The sequence below is a fragment of the Pan paniscus genome, chromosome 9 (genome assembly GCF_029289425.2).
Source record: "Pan paniscus chromosome 9, NHGRI_mPanPan1-v2.0_pri, whole genome shotgun sequence".
Taxonomy (NCBI): Eukaryota; Metazoa; Chordata; class Mammalia; order Primates; family Hominidae; genus Pan; species Pan paniscus.
Genome location: NC_073258.2, coordinates 78,324,142 through 78,347,368, shown reverse-complemented (window position 1 = coordinate 78,347,368; position 23,227 = coordinate 78,324,142). Strand labels below are relative to the sequence as shown.

The 23,227-nt window shown below is 40.5% G+C and overlaps 1 protein-coding gene across 8 annotated transcripts in view; it reads left to right on the top strand.

Moving 5' to 3' along the window:
* PAK1 (p21 (RAC1) activated kinase 1) overlaps positions 1 to 23,227 on the top strand; it is a 151,823-nt gene that overhangs the window by 45,637 nt on the left and 82,959 nt on the right. For 2 of the 8 annotated variants that reach the window (XM_057299209.2, XM_034933425.3), the window contains exon 1: positions 16,312 to 16,536. The exons of 4 other annotated variants lie outside the window; for them this stretch is intronic. Coding sequence is in view for 1 of the 4 variants with exons in the window: in XM_063608676.1 (XP_063464746.1) it covers positions 16,511 to 16,536; positions 20,135 to 20,213 (105 nt within the window). In the remaining 3 variants the exon portion in view is untranslated. Of the gene's footprint in view, positions 1 to 16,311; positions 16,537 to 20,134; positions 20,214 to 23,227 lie in introns of those variants that run through there. 2 more of the 8 variants (XM_063608676.1, XM_034933428.2) reach the window with 2 other exon arrangements.

Below are 23,227 nucleotides of genomic sequence, written 5' to 3'. Positions count from 1 at the left end.
CCACTGCGCCTGGCCTTAACTAGACTATTATAACACAAAGCCTCCTAACTGATCTCCTTGCTTTCAATCTTCTTATACCTTTCACATTTCTGCAAGAGTGATCATTCTAAAATATAAGTCAAATCATGCCACTGCTCTGCTTAAAAACATTGTAATAGTTCCCTTTTGCTTAGAGAATAAATTTCAAGTTCCTTGGGCTGTCATTCAAGGATCTCTAGTATCTGACCCAAAGGTACCTTTCGTCCTCATTTCTTATTAGTTCCTTGGTATACTGTGCACTCCAACTATCACCACTGGCTACTCCTTAGACATACCCCAGTACATTTACTCCTCTGGCTTTTTGCCTTTATCCTCTCCTCTGTCTGGCTTAGCCAACTCTCTTCACTGTCTGATAAAATCCTTCAGAGTCCTAGTTCAGATGTCTGCTATGGATGTCAGAGCCTGAATACAGTGAGGAAGATAACAATAAGAGGAAGGAATTACCTGGTGAAACCTCTCTGACCTCTATAGTCATAAACAGTCCCCTTTTTTTCTACTTCTGATGGAGTATTTACTTCATTCTCTCTCTTTTCACAATCAGCTGTTTACATATCTGTTGCCTCTGATTCATTGGCTGCTCCTTGAATGCACTCAACACAGGGCATTGCATCTAGTAGACACTCAGGGAATGCTGATGGAACTTGTCAAGGGAATGAATTTTGGGTGGTGAAGTTACCACAGCAGTGAATCTGTTGCTTTCATTTGAAGTCCATTCACAGGTCCCACTGAGGTCTGAGAGGCTCTGACTACAAGAAAGAGTTTGGAGTCTGGCATCCTTGGGTCTAGATATCTGCCCTGTGCCAGAGCTCTTTCTGAGAAAATGATATATTCACACTATTCTCCTCTTTAGTAAATTCCAAATATGTCTTTAAAAAAAAATCTACACTGTCATCCTAAATAAAATAATTCCTAGCTACAGGAATATAGGTATTTAAAGCTGCAAATAATAGCAGTGACATCATCCTACTAAAAAAGCCTGCCCCAAATTGTCTGAAGGCCAGCATTGTGATATGTGTCTCCTGACAGCCTATCCCTGCAGAGACCCTCAGTCTGTCTCTGCAGAGACACTTAGGCTGAAGTGTCAGCAAAGGAGGGTTTTAGACTTTCTCAGTGACTTTACCAGTCTGCACTTTTTGGAGCTGTGTGGGAAGCATCACAGGCTAGGTTCCTTGTAGCATGTGGGGGTTTCTAGAGAGGAAGAGAAAGATAGGAGTCTGTATTTCTTTAGATCCCACTACCAACCCCATTTGCTCCAGCCATAGCAGCATCTTGAACTTTTCTTGTTCTGATCATTCATTCTTCCAGGGCTTTGTCCAGGTTTTCTTTTCTACCCTGAGATTGAACTGTCTGATTTCAAAGCCTAGGCTCTTTTGTGTTTCGTAATCATAGCACCGAATGTTTTTTTTTTTTTTTTAAAGATTGCTCATTTTTGCTTTTCCTGTCAGGTTTTCAGTCTCATTAAAATAATTTCTAAATTGAGATCAGAATATTTTCTAATATACAGATTCAATTTTTGCCTCCACAGGGGTTGAATCAAGGTATACTTACCTACAAGACTAACTCTTATTTTGATTTGGCCTGAGACACAGTAGAATGTTCCCAATTTAAGATTAGCACTATTCCATCTGCCTGGTGCTAATTGAAACTGAAGAGGAAGGAAAGCTTTTATTCTATAATTGTTTGGAGAGCAGCATGGAAAACTCCTTAGAATGTGATGAACTTGATATTTACTAGGTTTATAAGTTTTGGCAAGTGTTAAAGCTCTCTGTGCCCCGATTTTCTTACCTGTAAAATGAGGGTAATAAAGCCAATTTTTAAAGGGCTGTTATTAGGTTAAATGATATGATTCTTGTAGGGTTGACTCTGGTTTTGACTTTGTCACCAACAGTGGGAGGTGGGAGTCATCAACCTAAGCATTGTCCCTGGCTTAGTATATGCCATAATTTCACACTAAAGCTACGTTTACTTCCATTACCTTATATAACCTTCATATTGTGATCAGAGAAAAAAAGATGGTGGTGGTGTTCCCATTTGTCAAATAAGGAAATTGATACTCAGAGAAGTTGAGTGGCTTGTCTGAAAACAGAGACCTCTGACTCCTAGTCTGAGACTCCTTTTGTTCTTAACAAGTCTTAGGAGAGGGCCGTGTGGTGTAAAAAAAAAAAAAAAAAAAAGCCTTCAATTGAAAAGTCAAGAATGGGCTTGGTGCAGTGGCTCAAGCTTGTAGTCCCAGCACTTTGGGAGGCTGAGGTGGGAAGATTCCTTGAACCCAGGAGTATTTTTTCTTTTTCAGAAACAGGGTCTTGCTCTGTCACCCAGGCTATGTGATCATAGCCCACTGTAGCCTTGAACTTGTGGGCTCAAGCGATCCCCCTGCCTTAGCCTCCCAAGTAGCTAGGATTATACGCAGAAGCCACTGCACTAAGAATATCTTGATTTTATAGTTTTAGCTAGGATAATTTGGGAAAGTCAACTCAGTTTCTACTTTATTTAAACAGAAATATGAATTATTCTTTTTAACTCACTTTGGCAAATAATTGTCGAGCATTTACTATGCCTTACACGGTGCTAGGCCTGTCCCTTCGGTCAAGCTGTTTATATTTCACTAAGGATAAGAGATACAGATAATTAGTTTAAGTGAAAAGAGTTATAACAAATGTGTATGTGGCAGAAGATAATGGTGGCTGTGGTGGGAGTGGTCCAGGAGGGTGCCACAGAGATAGCCATGGGGCTGGGCATTGCTTCTGAGGAGAAATCTCAAAGGAGGGTATGTAAGAATTAATTGGATAATGGATATGAATGTGCTTTATTAGTTGCCACATAAATGCAGCTTTTTACAACTGTCAATTCTTACAGAAGGTGCCTCTTTTCTAGAAACCTTGGCTGACCGAGTAGAACACCATAGTTGGAGTCCAAACTTAATTAAAGTGAGAAGAAAGATTTTAGTAGATTGGGATTTTATATTAAAAAAAAAAAAAGCAAAAGCCCGTGTCTGAAGTTTTTGGAATCCAGGAGTCCTTAAAATGGGGTGTGTATGCCTATTAAAATTGTCTTCTACTTTGATGACACAGTGGACCTCAGCCACTTTTGAGTTTATAAAGGACTTATTTATTATCACTTAAAAAAAAGCCACTTGTGCTCCTGCAGCATTTTAGATATTTAAAACAGCCTTGCAAGCAAGTATGTATCCTGGGGAATAAAATGAATCAGGACAAGACAAAGAGAAATTGGGCGGCTGAGCCAAAGATACGTAATGTTTTTATTTTTTATATTTGTTTGGGTTCAGTAGATGTAATTATTGAGAGTTTTGTATGTGCTAGGCTTTGTATGAAGTACTGAGGGAACAGAGATGAATAAAGCATTTCGTAAACAAGGGGACATATAGTCTGGCTGGAGATATAAGACATCTGTGGTAAGTGATAAGCATTTTTATGAGGTACTCTAAGATCTTAAAGGTGGAGGACCTACTCAAGCCGTTGGGTAAGGACTGCATCAGAGGTGGCAAGTTAGAGGAGAGGACACCTGAAGATTAAAAGTTTTGGAGGAAACAGAAGGGAATAATGGGAGATAAGTGTGTTCTATGCAGTGGTAATAGCTTGAAGAAAGGCACCAGGATTTAAATAGTACCTGGTACTTAAAGCACCTACAAATAAGAGAAACATTCCTCAGAATTTAATGCTGGAGTGTAGTAACTGATAAGACTTTGTATATTGTCCCCTTTTTGAAGAGATAGAACATTTTTAGTTAGTGTTAGTTATAAGATTTTATAGTGGAACATTTGTTTTTACTGTACAGTATTTTGTGTTCCCCATTTTATGAGTCTCATTAGGGGCAAATATGCAGTTCCCTAAAGGAGATAATTTAGATACTTGCTTCCCAAGCTTCCTTGCTTCTGGGGCATAGGCAGTGACCTAGGTTTCACCAATCCGATATGCCCAGACCACACTTGGATTTAGCACTTAAAGACTTGAGAGAGGAGGTAACGGGAAACTAACTTTCTTTTTCTGATGGCAGAGGCAGCAGCATCCCCTGCAAGGTTGGGTTCCTGGCACTGAAGTGGCATTGTTGTTTGTGATTGCTGCACAGAGGTTGAATTCTTGATCCAGAAGTGACAGTGGTACCCATTCTAGCATGTAATGATGAGAAGTAGCTGCAGTGGTTTCCTCATTGGACTAGTTCTGCAGTGTAACTTTGTGCTTTATTCTGGAAGTTTAGCCTTAAGCCTATTTTTCCAACCTTCACCAAATTTTGTGAGCCACCCAATATTCTTTCAGTACATTGATTTTCACTAGACTCAGATTTTAAATTGATTTTCACCAGACTCAGAGTCTGGTGCTTACATCTAAGAATCCTTTGAGTCAGAGGTCATCAGACTACAGCCTGTGGGGCAAATCTGGCCCCATTGCCTGTTTTTGTAAATAAAGTTTTGTTGAAACATAGCTACACACATTCATTTACATATTGTCAGTGGCTGCTTTTGTGCTACAAAGGCAGAGTTGAGTTATTGAGACAGAGGTGATAGGGCCTGCAAAGCCTAAAATATTTACTATTTGGCCTTTTGCAGAATTTTCCAACCCCTACTTTAACTAATAATGGTTGTCCCTTAACAACACTGAAATGTTTCCTTCGTGAGACAGTGAGTATTAGTTTGAGTTTCACCCTTTTTTCTTAAATTTTAGTTTTGGCTTCCAGGATGCTCAGAGCAAAATTTGGTCATGAATTGCAAAGCATGGAGTGTTGGTACTATGTTTTAATTGTCTCCTACTTTATTACCTGTATTCCACTGATGATTACTATTGTCCTAAGGGATGTGTGTGTGTGTGTGTGTGTGTGTGTGTATATATATATATATATATTTGAAAGCAACTTGAAAGCCATTTTTGAAGTAGACAGGTTATATTCTTATTCTGTTTTTTTTTTTTTTTTTTTTTAAAGAACTTGGAAAGAGTGATTGCCTGCCTTATTGGGAATATATCAAATTGTGAAGAATATTCTCAGTCTTCCTTTCATATCTATCTAGTATTGTCTTAATTTGCTCAGATCTTTTTCATTCTTCTGCTAATAAGAGGAATTTATTTATGGTTAGAGACCAGTGGCTAATAAGGAATCAATGTTTCAGACTAGTAAGAAGCATCTTTTTCTTGATTCTCTAGTATGCTTCTTGTTTGTATCAATTAGAAATATTTTCAGCTGTAAGTAGTAGAAAACAGTGATTTAAAATATAGGAATTAATTTTCTGGAGGGAGGGCATTGGTTGCTTGTATAGGGTGGGATACAATGCCATTTAGAACCCAGGCTCTTTCTGTTTTTCTACTCTGCCAGCCTTTTCCACTCTGCCACTCTGCCAGCCACAGAGTGTGTGCTTTTCACTCTTGTACTTATGACCTCAAGGTTACTAGGCTACTGCAGCTCCAGAAAGAATGTTTGAGAAAAGAAGAAAGGGGCGGAAAGGCAGAATTAGCACTCTGCCTGTGTTCTATTTTATAATTAAAGCAACCATTTCCCCAGAATCCTTAGAAACTTACTGACTAGAACTTTGTCACATGCACATGCCCAACTTTAAAGGAGGCTGGAAAAATGAGTGTTTAATTGTCTCATTACTTTCCTGGATAAAATTAGGGTTGGCAAAATTGGCAAGGATGAAGGGATGAATGGATATTGATTAGGGATTTGAAAGTCATTTGATTTTAGTGACTTTTTTTTCTTTTTTGAGACGGAGTCTCGCTCTGTTGCCCAGGCTGGAGTCCAATGGCGCGATCTCGGCTTACTGCAACCTCCGCCTCCTGGGTTCAAGTGATTTCTCCCTGCCTCAGCCTCCCAAGATTACAGGTGCCTGCCACCATGCCCGGCTAAGTTTTGTATTTTTAGTAGCGATGGGATTACACCATGTTAGCCGGGCTGGTCTCAAACTCTTGACCCCGGGTGATCCACCCGCTTCAGCCTCCCCAGAGTGCTGGGATTATAGGTGTGAGCCACTGTGCCCTGCCTTTAGTGACTTTTTAATATGGTTTTAAAAAATGTATTTGTACTCTGTATGATTTTATAAAAATGTGTGCTGGTGCCTGTGTTTTATTGGAGCTACCTCATTTTGGGCTGGAGATATAGTAGCAAATGAGGAGATATATACTACCTTTCCAGTCTAGAGGTAAAAATAAATACTATCAAATACTTTCAGTAAATTGGATAAGTGTTTGGGACTTCTCTAAGGGCCATATTTAGGAGTCATTAAATCTGTTTGAGGGATTATAGGAAGCCTTCATAGAAGTGGTGACATTTAAGCTGGGTCCTAAAGGATAAGCAAAGGGAGGAAAACTTATGGGATTATGCAGTAACTTGTTGCTGTATCTTCCCTGCTGAGGGGTTGATTGGCAATGTTAATACCTCAGAGATTGTCCATTTCATTATTAGATACCTCTGATTATTATAATGTTCTTATAGAATTCTCCATTTCTTCCTCCCTTCCCCTGTCTCTCTTTTTGGTTGGGAGGGCAAAAGGTGATTTGTATGACATGATGAGAGGAGAACTCTTGGACAATTACTTTAGGCCACTCTAAGACTGCATCCACATTCCTTTCTTAGCCTTCAGGATTCTCTGTAGCTTTTTTTCTGACTGGTCTTTCTAGCTCCATTTATTCATTCATTCCTTCATTCAGCCATTACTTATCTGTCACCCACTGTTTGCAAGGAATAGTTCTGAGGTCTGGAGATAAAGACAAAGTCTTTGCCTTTGTGGAGCATATGTTCCATTGGAGGGAGCCAGCCAATAGGCAAATAAATGTCAGTTGATGATAAGTGCCAGGATACAAATAAAGCAGGATAGGGTGGAATAAAGGGTGCTGATATAGAGTAGAGGGGGATTTTTAAATCGTTTTATAAAGAATGGTTAGGGAAGAATTATCTGATAAAGTGATATTTCAGCAGAGACTTGAAGGAAGACAGGGAATAAGCCATATGGATATCTGAGGGGAAATGTGTTTTCAGGCATAGTCACCATAGGGTATGAAGGCCTGGAGGAGAGAGTGTATATAGCCTGTCGGAGAAAGCCTTGGTGCCTGGAGCAGAGTGAGTGAAGTGGGGAAAAGTCGGAGATAAGGTCAGTGAAGTAGCAGGGTGAGATGAGGGGAGGAGGTAGAGGAAGGTAAGATCATATAAGGCCTTGTATGTCTTTCCAAGGACTTTGGCTTTTACATGGAGATTGGGGAAGCCACAGGAAGATTTTAAGCAGAAGAGAGTGATGTGATCTGAGACATGTTTTAAATAGATCACCCTGGGAGGCAAGAATGGATCAGTTAAAAAGGATGTTGTAATATTCTAGGTCAGAGTTTCCCAACAGTGGCGCTATTGACATTTTGGGCAGGATAATTCTTTGTTATGAGGGGCTATACTATGCATTCTAGGATGTTTAATAGTATCCCTGGCTCCCACTTACTAAATGCCAGTAGCACTTACCCAGTTGTTTTAATCCAAAATTTCCCTTGACATTGCCAAATATCCCCTGGGGAGCAGAGCAAATCTGTCCTCCCCTCCCTAACTCCTCTTCACCCCACTATTGAGATCCACTGTTGTACACAAAAGTTGCTGATGGTTTGGACCAAGGTGATAACAGTAAAGGTGATGAGAAGTGGTTGGACCGTAGATCTGTTTTGAAGGTATAGTTGATAGAATTTGCTGATGGATGCTTGTGGGGGCTGATAGACAAAAAGTGGAGTAAAAAATGAATCAGATTTTTGGCTTAGCAACTGAAAGAGTAGAATTGCCATTTATTGAGGGATGGGGGAGGAAACACCTGAAGGAGGAACAGAGTTTTGACCTGTTAAGTCTGACAGTCAGTGGCACAGCTTTGTCTCCTATTGTCTTTAAAAATGCTTTTCTTTTTGAGGGTAAGAACTAGGTCATGTCATCTTTGCATCCATAGTGACGAACATTGTGTCTGGCATGTAGAATATGTTCAATAAGTGGTGAATGAATGATGAGATTATTTACTATTTCCAAGAAGGACCAAGTTATTTACTATTTCCTAAACCGTTCATACTTTTTTCTCCTTTGGGCCTTTGTTTTTGTGATTCACTCAAGGGAAATCTCAGTAGCTCTATGAAAAGTTTACTCCTTCTTCAATACCAACCCAAATACTGCCTCTTCCATGAACCTTTTCCTAGTTCTGCAGGTGTAATTAATGTCTCCCTTCTCTGCACTTCTTTGCCTTTTTTGAAATTCAAGTATACTTTGACTTATGACTGGTTGCTTTGACTTATGACTGGTTGCTTTGACTTATGACTGACTGCCACTAAATAGATTTATTAATATCTTTTTTCATTTCCATCTTTCTTTTGCTTGTTTCTTTACTTATAGTGTTTTTGTAAGCTACTATTATTATTTATTTTATACTCCACCTCATATCTAGATCTAAGATGCTCTAGATCATCATTACTGAAAGTATACTCCACAGAAAGTGACCTTAACAGGCAATTGGCCTCACCATGTAATTACTACAAGAAAAAATTTCATCTCAGATGTTGTTTTAAATCCAACATCATCATTGTTGACTGATTTCCTTGTACATTTAACTGGTTGTGTCAGGAGATTTATAATTTTCACTTAGTACACATATTGTTTTAAAAGTTACTTGTGGTTGCAAAAGAACCCAGTAAAAATAATCATTTTCAAATCCTTTAGGCACTTCAATCACACTAGTCATCAGTTATAAGCTATTAGATTGAAAGCTGTAGTCTCCAAACAAAACCAAATTTTTGAATGATTATTGATCATTTGCTTTTATAATAGAGTTAGCAGGAGTTGCAAACTCATATGCCTACAGAGGAGAGATAAGTGACTTAAAAAGGCCTGGTTAGGCTTAAGATGACTACAGAGACAAAACATTGCTGGCCAAGGTCCATGACTTATAAGAATAATTTGTTAATTATTTACTTTGAAAACCAGAGGACTATTTAAATGAAAGGAGTTATTGCACTTAAAACATGTTAACTGCTAACTTGTATAACTTCAGCACATCATTTGAGATCTCCAGGATTTAATTTCTTTGAATGTACAGAATCATCTCTAAAGTTGCTTTTACCTCATTTGATTCTGTTAGTAATAAATAAAACTGCTGGCATCTTACCGGTATGCCTCAATTTCATAAGTATTGTGTTTCATCAGCGGGAACTAAACTTAGCCAAGTTTCCTATAGCAGCACCCACCATTGAAAGAGAGACAGTGTATTAGCCAGCCAGTTAACTTTTGGTAACCAAACCAGCGTTTGGTTTTTCAGAACTGAAATCTAAAATAGAAGATGTCTGAATTTGATCCTTCCTGCTGAAGATATTAGTGGTTCTGCCTAATACTGTACATAGATGTTTTGTTGTTTCGTCTACCTGGTCCTATTTATTTGGTTCAGTCATTTTTCTAGTGCAGCACTTTTTAGTTTTGTATTTGCCAACTTCCCCTATTAGTGGTGATTTCCTGGAGATGTAGGCCATTTCTAGGTCATCTTTAATCCTCAAAACCTGGAACAGGCAAGAGCACATGACAGATGTTTGAAAAATGTTTAAAGAGATGGCATACTTATTAGCTTTGTAGGTGACAAAAACTGAAAGAGAAAACTAATATTTAGATGAGTAAGCTTGGAATGATGGGCTGAAGCCAACAAGATGAAATTTAAGAGGAAGACAATGAAGTTCTGCATTTTAAGTCTCAAAAGAAATGGCAACATATGGGCAGACTGGAGGAGACTTAGCATGATGCTATTCTTATGAAAATGGTGGTTTTGGCTGCTGAAGCTCAATGTCAGCCAAAGGCATTGCAGTGGATAAAAATCTAATGTAACTTCAGACTGAATTATTGGAAGTATTAAGTACAGTTAAAGGAGGTGATAGTTCCACTATGTTTTGCAAGGGACAGACTGCACTTAGAGTATCATGTTTCCCTCAGGGTACCAGGCAGTAAGAGGATCATTGCAAACAGGACTCTATTTAGTGGAGGGTACGCTAGATCATCATTACTGAAAGTGTAGTCTGAACTGTTCCCAGCCCACAATGAGATAAGCATAGAAATTGAAAGTACTTAGAAATCTTTATAGCAATTTGTCAGAGTAATTTTATGTCTAATGAATCTAATAAAAAGGAAGATGAACTTTATCTTGTATGTCTTTGTTTCTTTCTATTTTTTTGCTTGATACTTTTTTATTTTAATAGATTTTATTTTTTAGAGCAGTTTTAGGTTTATAGAAGAATTGTGTAGAAAATGCAGAATCCGGCTGGGCGCAGTGGCTCACGCCTGTAATCCCAGCACTTTGGGAGGCCGAGGCAGGTAGATCCCCTGAGGTCAGGAGTTCAAGACCAGCCTGGCCAACATGGTGAAACCCCATCTCTACTAAAAATACAAAAAATTAGCCAGGTGTGGTGGCGTGCACCTGTAATCCCAGCTGAGGCACGAGGATTGCTTGAACCAGGGAGGTGGAGGTTGCAGTGAGCCAGGATCACGCCATTGCACTCCAGCCTGGGCAACAGGAGTGAAACTCTGTCTCAAAAAAAAAAAAAAGAAAAGAAAAAAGAAAACGCAGAATCCCTCTCTCCCCATTTCCTCTATTATCACCATCTCATTAATGTACAATTGATGAATTAATATTGATACATTATTATTGACTAAAGTACATAGTTTACATTAGGGTTTACTGTTTGGGTTGTATAGTTCTGTAGGTTTTGACAAATGCATAGTGTGTGTATCCACGATTATAGTATCATACAGTATAGTTTTACACCCTAAAAATGCCCCGTGCTTCACCTATTCATTCCTTAACCACTAACCCCAACCTTTCAAATACCTGGCCGCCACTTATCTTTTTACTATTTCTATAGTTTAGCCTTTTTCCAAATATCATGTAGTTGGAATCAGCCTTTTCAGACTGGCTTCTTTTACTTAGAAATCTACATTTTAGGTTCTTCCATGTCTTTTTGTGGGTTGATAGTTCATTTCTTTTTTTACTGAATAATACTATATTGTATGACATACCACAGTTTATTCATTCAGTCTTGAAGGATATCTCAGTCGCTTCCAGTTTTTAGCAATTCTGAATAAAACTGCAATAAACATTCATGAGCAGGTTTTTGTGTGAACATAGTTTTCAACTCATTTGAGTAAATACCTAGGAATACTATAATCACATAATGATGATTCAGTCAGTGATGAGCCACATATATGATATAGCCATCATCACATATTAATGCAACACATTACTCAAGTTTGTGGAGATGCTGGTGTAAACAAACCTGCTGTGCTGCCAGTCATATAAAAGTATAGAACACATATGTATTTTTTTTTTTTTTTTTGAGACAGAGTCTTGCTCTCTTGCCCAGGCTGGAGTGCAGTGGCGCAATCTCTGCTCACTGCAAGCTCCGCCTCCTGGTTTCACACCATTCTCCTGCGTCAGCCTCCCGAATAGCTGGGACTATAGGCGCCCGCCACCACGCCCGGCTAATTTTTTGTATTTTTAGTAGAGACGGGGTTTCACTGTGTTAGCCAGGATGGTCTTGATCTCCTGACCTCGTGATCCGCCCACCTTGGCCTCCCAAAGTGCTGGGATTACAGGCGTCAGCCACAGCACCTGGCCAATTATATGTGTTATATAATGCTTGATAATGATGATAAATGACTCTGTTACTGGTTTATATATTTATTATTCTTTTTGTTGTTATTTTAGAGTGTACTCCTACTTATAAAAAAAAGTTAACTGTAAAACAGCCTCAGGCAGGTCCTTTTGGAGGTCTTCCAGAAGAAGTCATTGTTATTATAAGAGATGTCAGCTCCATGCATGTTATTGCCCCTAAAGACCTTCCAGTGGGACAAGATGTAGAGGTGAAAGACACTAATATTGACAGTGGGACAAGATGTAGAGGTGGAAGACACTAATGTTGACAGTCCTGACCTTGTGTAGGCCTAGACTAAAGTGTGTGTTTATGTGTTAGTTTTTAACAAAAAGATTAAAAGGTAAAAAAATAAGAATAGACAGGCATGGTGGCTCACACCTGTAATGCTAGCAGTTTGGGAGGCCAAGACAAGTGAATAGCTTGAGCTTAGGAGCTGGAGACCAGCCTGGACAACATGGTGAAACTCCGTCTCTACTGAAAATACAAAAATTAGCTGGGCATGGTGGCACACGCCTGTAATTCCAGCTACTCGGGAGGCTGAGGCACAAGAATTGCTTGAACCCAGAAAGTGGAGGTTGCAGTGAGCTGAGATCATGCCACTGCACTCCTGCCTGGGTGACGGAGTGAGACTCTGTCTCTAATAATAATAATAATAATAATAATAATAATAATAATAATACAAAGAATACAAAAAAGCATATAGAATAAAGCTATAAAGAAAATATTGTATAGCTGTACAACGTGCTTGTGTCTTAAGCCAAGTGTTAATGCAATAGAGTCAAAATGTTTTTAAAAAATTAAAAAGTTTATAAAGTAAAAACTTACAGGAAGTTAAAGTTAATTTATTGCTGAAGAAGAAAAATTTAAGTTTAGTGCAGCGTAAACATACACTGTTTATAAAGTCTACAGTAGTGTACAATACTATCCTAGGCCTTTCCATTCACTTACCTCTCACTCACTGACTCACCCAGAGAAACTTCCAGTCCTGCAAGTTCCATTCATGGTAAATGCCCTTTACATATGTACTGTTTTTTTTTTTAATCTTTTACGGCGTATTTTTACTGTACTTTTTCTATGTTTATATATGTTTAGATACACAAATACTATTGTGTTACAGTTGCCTAGTATTCAGTACAGTGACATGCTATACAAGTTTGTAGTCTCGAAGCAGTAGGCTATACCATATAGGCTAGGTGTGTAGTAGACTGTACCATCTAGGTTTGTATGTGTACACTCTGTGATGTTTGCATTACAATGAAATCACCTAATGACACCTTTCTCAGAATGTATGCCTGTCATTAAGTGACACATAACTGTATTTAGCTTTGTAAGAAATTCCTAAACTGTCTTCCAAAGTGGTTGTATCATTTTGCATTCTCACCAGCAATGAACGAGAGAGTTCCCGTTGCTGCATATCCCTGTCACCATTTGGTGTTGTCAGTGTTTTGGATTTTAGTTATTCTAATAGATGTGTAGTGATATCTCATTGTTTTAATTTGCAGTTCTCTAATGATAAAAGATGCTGAGCATCTTTTCATATGCTTATTTGTCATGCATATATCTTCCTTGGTGAAGTGTCTGTTCAGATCTTTTGCACAGTTGTTTTTTTTTAAATTGGGTCACTTCTTATTGAGTTTTAAGAGTTCTATGTAAATTTTGATACAAGCCTTTTATTAGATGTGTTTTCTCCCAGTCTGTGGTTTGTTTCTTTGTTCTCTTAACACTGTATTTTGCAGAAATTTTAAATTTTAATCCAGTCTAACATGTCAGTTCTTTCTTTCATGGATCTTGCTTTTGGGGCTGTATCTAAAAAGTCATTGCCAAACCCAAGGTCATCTAGATTTTCCCCTACATTATATTTTAGACATTTTATAGTTTTGCATTTTGCAAATACAATGGTTTGTGATCCATTTTGAGTTAATTTTTGTGAAAAGCATAAAGCCTGTGTCTAGGTTGATTTTTTTGGATGTGGATGTCCAGTTCTAGCACAATTTATTGAAAAGACTGTCCTTTCTTCATTGAATTTCCTTTTCTCTTTTACAGTCAGTTAACCACATTTGTGTGGGTCTATTTTGGGCTATTTACTTCAATTCCACTGATCTATTTATGTTTTCATTAATATCACATTGTCATTATCACTGTAGCTTTATAGCAAGTCAGTCTTCCAATAGATATCAATATAGTTGTATCTATAAAAATATATTGCCTAGGCCACATGCCAGACCAACCAAGTCAGAATCTCTGCTGGGACTCTAGTATATTTACACATATTTAAAGCTTTCCAAGTTATTGTGGTGGACAGGGAGAATTAAAAGCCACCATACTAAACCATAAAATCATCACCTCCTTGAAGATGTGGTTCTGTTCACTGATGTGTCTATCCCCAGTGGCTTGCATAAGATGCTTAAATAGTTGTTGAATGAACAAACAACTAAAAGAACTGGGAGTATTTATCTTGGAGGAAGAGAAAAAGTGGAGGGGCATAATAAATTAGCCTACATACATACATAGTTGCAAGCCTTTAATGTGACTTGCCCTGGAGGACGTTGCTCCTGGAGCAGAATTAGAAATTTACAGAGAGCCACCTGGCTGAATGTGAGGAAACACTGCCTCATAGTGCTGGTGGAAAGTGAGCTCCTCATTCCTGCATGTATTTCAGAAAAGCCTGGAATACCATCTATAAGAGGATGCTGCATGGAGTAGGAAGTCGAGTAAGATAAGTTGCTATGATTATTGATTATTAGTTTGAAAAGCTGTGTCTAAAGCAGAGGACTACTTCTGGCTCTCATTCACCCTGTGTAAATTGGGATGAAGGACATGGTGTGGGGTTAAAAAAAAGTCTTAAAATGACTTTGAAGCTGAATCCTCAGACTACAGCAATTCTCCGGGTGTCTATTATTGACCAATTCTTTCTTTCTTTCTTTCTTTTTTCCTTTTTCTTTTTTTGAGATGGAGTTTCGCTCTTGTTGCCCAGGCTGGAGTCCAGTGGTGCGATCTCAGCTCACTGCAACTTCCGCCTCCTGGGTTCAAGGGATTCTCCTGCCTCAGCCTCCCGAGTAGCTGGGATTACAGGTGCCTGCCACCATCCAGCTAATTTTTTGTGTTTTTAGTAGAGACGGGGTTTCACCATGTTGGCCAGGCTGGCCTTGAACTCCTGAGCATTTACCAGATGTGTGGTCTTGGACAAGTCACTGACTTCTTTCACCATCGTATTCTGTTTTCCACCAAGTTCTGCTGCTGCTTCTTCCAAGCTGTGTCTTTAGAAAATAGGCTTGCTTCTTTTTACATTATCTTACAATATGTTAGTCTAAATCATTACTATTTTCTGTTGCCTGAACCTCTGAGAGAATTTATTAACTTATTTCCACTCCTACCCCCTTTCTCCACTGAACAGCCAGTGATCTTTTAAAAAATGTAAGTTAGAGTTTGTCATTCTGCTTTCAAACCTTTCAAAGCCTTCCCACTGCTAAAACTTGGAACAAAAGCCTAACTCCTAATTATGACCCGAAAGAGACACCGCATAATCTGACTTCTGTCATGTCTCTTAAGAGCAGGGTTTGGGAGGGGGAAGAGTGAGGTAATAGTACCTCCTAGGGAGCATTTGCAAATGTGTGAAGGTGTGTTTTATTGTTTCAGTAATTGGGAGGCACTACTAGAGGCACTACTAGTCCGGGCCGTGTTGGTAAATGTTCTATAATGTGTTGTTCAGCTCAGGTTCCATCACAATGCCTGATGCACAATAGTTGGTTAAAAAATACTTATTGTATGAGCCCTGGACATTTTCCCTGGACCTCCGTTTTGACGTATGTGAATTGGTATAGTGCCTACTTCATAAGGTTGTTTGAGAGAGACATAACATTTATAAAGTACCTAGTACATAATAGTTCTTAATAAATGGTAGCAGTGGCCAGGTGTGGTGGCTCACGCCTGTAATCCACAGTTTGGGAGGCCAAGGGAAGAGGATTGCTTGAGAACAGGATTTGAGACCAGCCTGGGCAACATGGCAGACCTCATCTGTACAAAAAATATAAAAATAACTGGGTGTGGTGGCAGGTACCTGTAGTCCCAGCTACTTGGGAGGCTGAGGTGGGAGGATTACTTGAGCCCGGGAAGGTCAAGGCTGCAGTGAGTCAAGATCCAACCACTGCACTCCAGCCTGGGCACACAGCAAGACTCTTGTCTCAAAATAATAATAATAATAATGTAGCAGCTGCTGAGCTTTGTTTGCTTAGAAGCAGCTATAGGGGCCCACCTAGCATTCTTCCTGGAGCATTAGAATTAGAACTTGGCACGTTTGGGGAGGGGGGAGGTGTATCTCTTTCTCTGAGGCCTAATCTGAATCGTAGGTCTGACCTGAGGAATCTTAGAAGGGACTCCTTTATACTCATCTGTAGAAACTAAGGCACAGAGGAGCTCTGGTTGTCTTTCTTGACTCTGGAGCTCACACAGGACTCTGACAAGCCCTGGAAAACCTGGCCCTGGAGAGAAATTACCTCCTGCTGGAGACTGGGTGGGGAGAATAGCTGAGAGGGTGGGAAGATAGCTGTCTCCCCGCCCTCAGCTCTGCTTTGCAGAAAAGGAGAAGCGCGCGGCTTCCTCCCGCCTCCTTCCCTCCTTTCTTCCCCCGCCCCTTCTGTTTCGCCAACCCCGACGCGGCGCCTTCGCTGCCGCCCTGCGAGAGCGCGAGCGTGCTGCACCTCGGGAGCTGGCGGCTGAGCTGCCAGGAGCCCAGCCCAGCTGAATCGAGCGGAGCCGGTGGAGCAGGGGCCTTGTGGGTACCCGACTGGGCAGGGAGAGGTGCGGCTCTGCGACGGAAACAATCGCCAGAGATGCCGGGGCTAGCCTTCCCCACCAGGTAATGCCGGCCCTGCCTGGGGCTCCCCTAGCTGGGCCGGGTTCTGGGGGATCTCCGCCGGCTTTCGGAGAGTGGTGACACGGGGTCCAGTAGATTTTGAGGGGTGTCTTACTTTCCTCTTACCTTAAGGGACCCTAAATGAGAGAAAGGGCTGAGGGTGGAACCTTTAGATGAGCCCACCCAGGGCTAGGCCTGCACTGGAATCAGAGCTCTGCCCAGGGAAGGGTGTGAAGGGGAAGCTGCGCCTTTGGGGAACTGCTCAGCCTCAGAAGCTCTGCTCCTTTGCAGGCGCCCTTCTGCTTGGTGGCCAAGGTGGTGCTTTCCTCTGCCTTGGCTTAGTCGCTGGCCTGCTGGGACTGTGGGGGCTTTTCTGTGTTAAGAGGTTGAGTGAACTGGGAGGGAGGAGACCTGGGGGGACTGGTCCTATTCAGACATCCTCTGTGGCTTGAGTTGACATATCTGTGCAGTGAAGGACTTGACATTGTTTGTTACTCTGGCTTTTCCAGACCGTCAAACCATCTTTTGGAAAGGTGAGCTGGTTTAAAGTGCTAAAACGGGCTGCAGAGATGTCCCCCTCAACACTGTAGAAGAGAGGAGAACTTGGGAAGTAGACCTTGGTATCCTGTCTTCCAGCCAGCCTTTTGAATGGCATCTTGCTGGTTCTTCAGGGACAAAGCAGAGACTGAGAATGCTGATGCTTATTTTAGTGTGATGCGTAGGTGTGTTAGGTGTAGGGAGGTAGGGTTGGGAAGTAGAAGGTCAAGGTATGTTAATGATTCTAAACTGGCCAGTTTTTCTGTCCTTAGGTATAAAGTTGCGTTAAACTAGACTCTCTTCTCTGGAGCCCCTTCCTTATTCTGCTAAGTTAATGACAGACCTGGCTGTGGTAATATCTTAATCACTATAATTCTTTCCTTCTTTATTACCTGGCACCAAGAAGCTCATGTCAGGCCCGATAATAACCTACTTTGATTATTTTGGACCTCTTTCCTCCCCCTAGTTTTTTCATGACTCTACGTCTTCCTCTCCTCACTTTTCTTTCTATTTCCTCCTCCTGATCATTTTTCCTGCCCCCTGCCTACCTTTTCTCCTGCCGTCCCCTTCACCCTTCCTCCTCCCCTCATGCTTCCCCTTTTGTATTTCTCCCCCTGTGTAGCCAGTCTTTCCTTCCCTCTCTTGGATCCTCCCCCTCTTGATTAGGCTTTCTTCTCTTTTCTAAAATTTTTGGTTAAGCTTTCTTATTATTAGTAGGTTACTGGTTTTTAGAGACCTTTTCCTGTGTTTATGAGGTCCAAACATTGTTTTCTACCTAACTCACTTGCATCTAGCTTTTACCTCCAAATTCTATCTTCCCCAGGACCATTCTCTCTCTTTACTGCCTCTGTGCCTTGCCTTGGGCCTGCCAACAAGCACTCCCTCTTCCTGCATTTGTTTCCCATCTTTGCTGGTGGTGGTGGGGCAGCAAGCAGGTAGGCAGTAGGGAATAAGCAAGATGGGAAGTGGGGGGCCTGAGTGGGAGGAGAGCAAGAATGTCAAGTAGTGCTGGGCAGAGGCTCAAGTTCCCTTTAGTGAGATGAGCGACTGGGAGGACCAGAAACTCTGGCAGCTGTGAGATAGTGCTGATCTGGAGGAAAGGAGGTAGCCCAGGAAAGAAGAGGGAGGATAGCAGGGATGGGTTGGAGGGACAGGAGGAGGAGGAGGCCTGGAGGAGAAGACAGTGCTCTTTTGAAGAAGAGGGTGGCCTGGACAAGATAGTGGTTATTTGTGTGTAGAAAGAGAAAGATTGTAGTCTGGGAAAGGGGACTATATAGGTTAATTATCTTCCCCTTTGATGACTGGCTTTTTGAACTGATTTCTACTCAGCAAATTTTTTTTTAGTTAAAAATTTTGAAAGAATTTACCATGTTTATCATGTTTAAGTGTACAGTTCAGTTTCAATAAGTACATTTATATCTTTTTTTCCCCCTTCATCCTCCTCACTCCCTTTCCTGGCCTTTGGTAACCACCAGTCTACTCTGTATCATCATGAGATCTACTTTTTTTACCTCCTACATATGAGTGAGAACATGTGATATTTGTCTTCCTGTACCTGGCTTTTTTTTTACCTGAAAAAATGGTATCCAGTGTCATCCATGTTGCTGCAAATGACAGGATTTTATTCTTTTTTATGGCTGAATAATATTCCGTTGTGTGTATATATACATATGTACACATATATATATTGTGTATATACACATTTTCATTTTGGCTATTATGAATAGTGCTACAGGATTCATGGGAGTGTGATGTCTTTCATATATTGATTTGCTTTCTTTTAGATATATACTCAATAGTGGAATTGCTGAATCATGATAGTTCTATGTTTAGTTTCTGAGGAACCTCCATGCTATTCTCCATAGTGGCTCTACTAATTTACATTTTCACCAACAGCATATGAGGGTTCCTCTTTCTCCCCATCCTTGCCAGCATCTGTTATTGCCTGTCTTTTTCTTTTTCTTTTCTTGAGACAGGGTCTTGCTCTGTTGCCCAGGCTGGAGTGCAATGGTACGATCATGGCCTACTGCAGCTTCAACCTCCCAGGCTCAAGCAGTCTCCTACCTCAACCTCTGAAGTAGTTGGGACTGCAGGCACATGTCAGCATGCCTGGCTAATAAAAAAAAATTTTTTTTTTAGAAATGTGGTCTCCTTATGTTGCCCAGAGTGGTTGTGAACTCCTGGGCTCAAGTGATCTGCCTGCCTTGCCCTCCCAAAGTGTTGGGATTACAGGCATGAGCCATCGTGCCCAGCCTTTGCCTGTCTTTTTGATACAAGCCATTTTAACTGGAGTGAGATGATATCACATTATGGTTTTGATTTGCATTTCTCTGATGTTAGTGATGTTGAGCATTTTTTTCATGTACCTGTTGGTTATTTGTATCTCTTGTTATGAAAAATGTCCGTTCAGATCTTTGCCAGTTTTTAAATTGGATTACTTGTTTTTTTTGCTATTAAGTTGTTTGAGCGCCTTATATATTCTCGTTATTAATCCTTTGTCAGATGGATAGCTTACAAATACTTTCTCCCATTTTGTGGGTTGTCTCCACTTTGTTAATCAACAGAATTTTTGTGAGCACTGTCCTTAAAGTGGGGGAGTTAGAGGGAAAGCAGAGATGAGAACGACAAGATTACTGTTTTATTGGCACTCACTGTCAGAATGTGGAGAGTGTGTGTGTGTGTGTGTGTGTGTGTGTGTGTGTGTGTGTGTGTGTATTTCTCCATAGTGGCTCTACTAATTTACATTTTTGCCAACAACATGAGGGTTCCTCTTTCTCCCCATCCTTGCCAGCATCTATTATTGCCTGTCTTTTTCTTTTTCTTTTCTTGAGACAGGATCTTGCTGTTTTGCCCAGGCTAGAGTGCAATGGTACGTACGATCGTGTGTATGTGTGTGTATGTATATATGTGTGTACATGTGTGTATATATGTATGTATATACATATATACACATGTGTGTATGTGTGTATATATGTATGTACAATATTCACATAGCTTTGAATATTGCATCCATCCATTATCAAATATTTCTGAACCATCTACTCTATGCTAATTATGGTACTAGGTTGGTGGCGATACAAAAATTGAAACTGGCCTCAGTTGCTGCCCTCAAATGCAGATCAAGGAATGTGGACGCTCATGTGGTAAGTATTGTAGAAGGAAGCACAAGGGGCTGTGATAATGCGGAAGAGGGCACTTTTGATTTAGCAAGACAGTGGCAGAGCTAGGACCTAAACTTAAGTCTTCTCTGAAGGTGATATCTATTCTCTTATACCCTGTTATCTCCTGAGTTTGTGTATACATACAGTGTACAAAGAGTTTTCCTATATCCTCTTTTCTGCCTACTTTTGGGGCTAGACTCTAGGTACTGCTGACATGAAAAAAAGAACAATCCCATGTGGCAGGTCACTGTGCCATAGCCAAACAAACACTCATTACCTTGGAAGGGAAACAGACTTCGTCCCTGTTAACTTCTGGCTCGAGGCCACTTGGGTGACTATATGCTGAGCTCCCTCTCTGAGTCATTTGATCTCTTCCTTCCTTTCCTCCCTGTTCCATTTTCTTAAATTCAATTTCTGGCGGGTTGCAGAGTTCAGAGACCAGATGCAGCTAGGCTAGGCATTTTTGCTTCCACTGGCCTCTATAGAATAGGGATTTAACACCTCATAGGGTTGGTGAGGATCAGATGAAATAATGAATGCGTGAAAATGCTTTGTAAAGTGCTATATAGATATCATTGTGGTTGTTCCCGAGTGCATTTTCAAGCCGTGAAAAATTGCTCAGATGCTATAGCCTGAAAGCCTAGGGTTGCCACTGACAGGCAAGAATAGGCACTCAGTATAGACACCAAGATTTACTAGACCCTTTCTCTGCCCTCGAAAAACTCACAGACTAATAGGAGAGGATTGAACCTCAATCCTCCATGACTAAAGGAAAAGGAGGGGGGTAGATAGAGCTTTAGGACTGGTAATTTAGTTCCATGGTCAAACAAAAACCACGAAGTATGTGCTTTATTTAAGGTTGAATAGATAGTAGGTGGCAATTATAAAAGATACTTTTAGTGACTTCTTATGATGTAACACAAAGAGGGGAAGGGGGACTTAAAAGTAGATTGACTTCAGTTCAAATCCTGGTTCTACCACTTACTGTTACCTGGTTTTTAATCTTTTTAAGCTTCATATATAAAAATGGAAGATATTCATACCTACTTTGAAGGGTTATTATAAAGCTTAAAAATAATCATATAAAAAAAGAAATAATAATAATTATATAGTAGGCACTTAATAGCTATACTTATTCTGCAAGTCCCCTGACTCCTAGGCTATTAAGGGCCCCTCTTCTGGATTCATGCAGCACCTATGTCTTTCCTCTCACCAATCAATAGTGCCAGTTACCATATTGTATTGTTATTGTGGTTAATGTATCTGCCTTTCCCATTAGTCTGTGAGATTTTTGAGGGCAGGGACAGGGTCTAGTAAATCTTGGTGTTGATACTGGGTGTCTACTCTTTTTTTTCCTTAGAAATCGTGTCTCTCTCTCTGTTGCCCAGCCTGGAGTGTAGTGGAGCAATCTCAGCTCACTCACTGCAGTCTTGACCTTTTGGCTCAAGCAGTCCTCCCACCTCAGCCTCTTGAGTAGCTGGGACTACCGGTGCATGCCACCACACCTGGCTAGCTTTTGTATTTTTTGTAGAGACAGGGTTTCACCACATTGCCCAGGCAGATCTCAAACTCCTGAGCTCTAGTGATCCACCCACCTCAGCCTCCCCAAAGTGCTGGGATTACAGGCATGAGCCACCGCACCTGGCTTTGAGTGCTTACTCTTGCCAAGTCCTATTTAGTTGCTGAGTATACTTTGGTAAGCACAGCAGACTTACAAAAGCATATCGTTGCTCCTTTACAAAGCTTATCACTTATTGAGGGAGATATATAATAAGTAAACAAATATAATTACAACTCATGATGATGCTGTGAAAACCAAGAGTTCCGTTTGGTCTTGTTAGATTTGAGGTACTGATGAGAAACGCAGGTGGAGTTGTCTAATAGATGGTTTTTAGGCTGAAGAGAGCTGTTTGGTCTAGAGATCAAAACTTGGGCATCATCAACGTATTAATAATATGTAAAGCCATGAGAATGGAGGAAATAATCTTGGGAAAAGTGTAGTGTATTAGTAAGGAAGGTTCCGAGCAAGGAAGGTCCCAAGCCTTGGATGTGTGGATGATAGCTGGAGAAGGAGGATTCTGCAAACGAGGTAGGAGTAGACAGAAAGATGGAAGGAAAGCCAAGTGAGTGTACTTCCCCAGAAGACAAGAAAGTAGAGTATTTGAAAGAGAAGAGAGGTCAATTGCGTTTAATGCTGCCAAGATACTGAGCAACGTGAGGACAGAAAAATAAGCATTTGATTTGGCAAGATGGGGATAATTGATAATCTTGACAAGACTGCTTTTGATGAAATGGTAGATTGTTAGTTGGCAGACAGAAGGGGAGGAAGTGGAGATAGTTTAAGTAGACAGTTGTTCTGAGAAGTTTTGCTATGAAGGGGAGCAGAGAAATAAGTGGTATTTGGAAGAGGATGTGGGTGTCAAGGGAAGGGTGTGTGTGTGTGTGTGTGTGTGTGTGTGTGTGTGTGTGTCTCTGTCTGTCTGTCTTTGAATAGGAGATGCCAAAACTTGTTTACGTTCACCCAGTATTTCTCAGATCAGTCCAGAAATTTAGATACCATCTTAATTTTTCTTTTTTTTAAATCACATGCTGTATCTAATCTTTAAATCATTTGACTCTACCTTCAAAATGTATCTGCCTTTGAATTACTTCTCTCCCCCTATTGCCAATCATCTAAGCCACCATTAGTTTTCACCTGGATTATTGCAATAACTCCCTAATGGTCTCTCCACTTCTGCATTGTTCCCCTGCAGCCTGTTCTCCTCTGCTGCTAGAGTGGTCTGTTTAAAAACATAAATCAGATCAGTGCTCAAAACCCTTCAGTGTCTTTCCACACTTGCTGAAAAGCCAAATTTATTGTGGCCTATAAAGTTCCACACTGTCTGACCTCTGGTTACATCTCTGATCCCAGTCGCTTACCATATTTCTCTTTGTTTACTCAACTTTAGTCTTGCCAATCTTTTTGCTGTCCTACATGCCCAGTGTATTCTCATCTA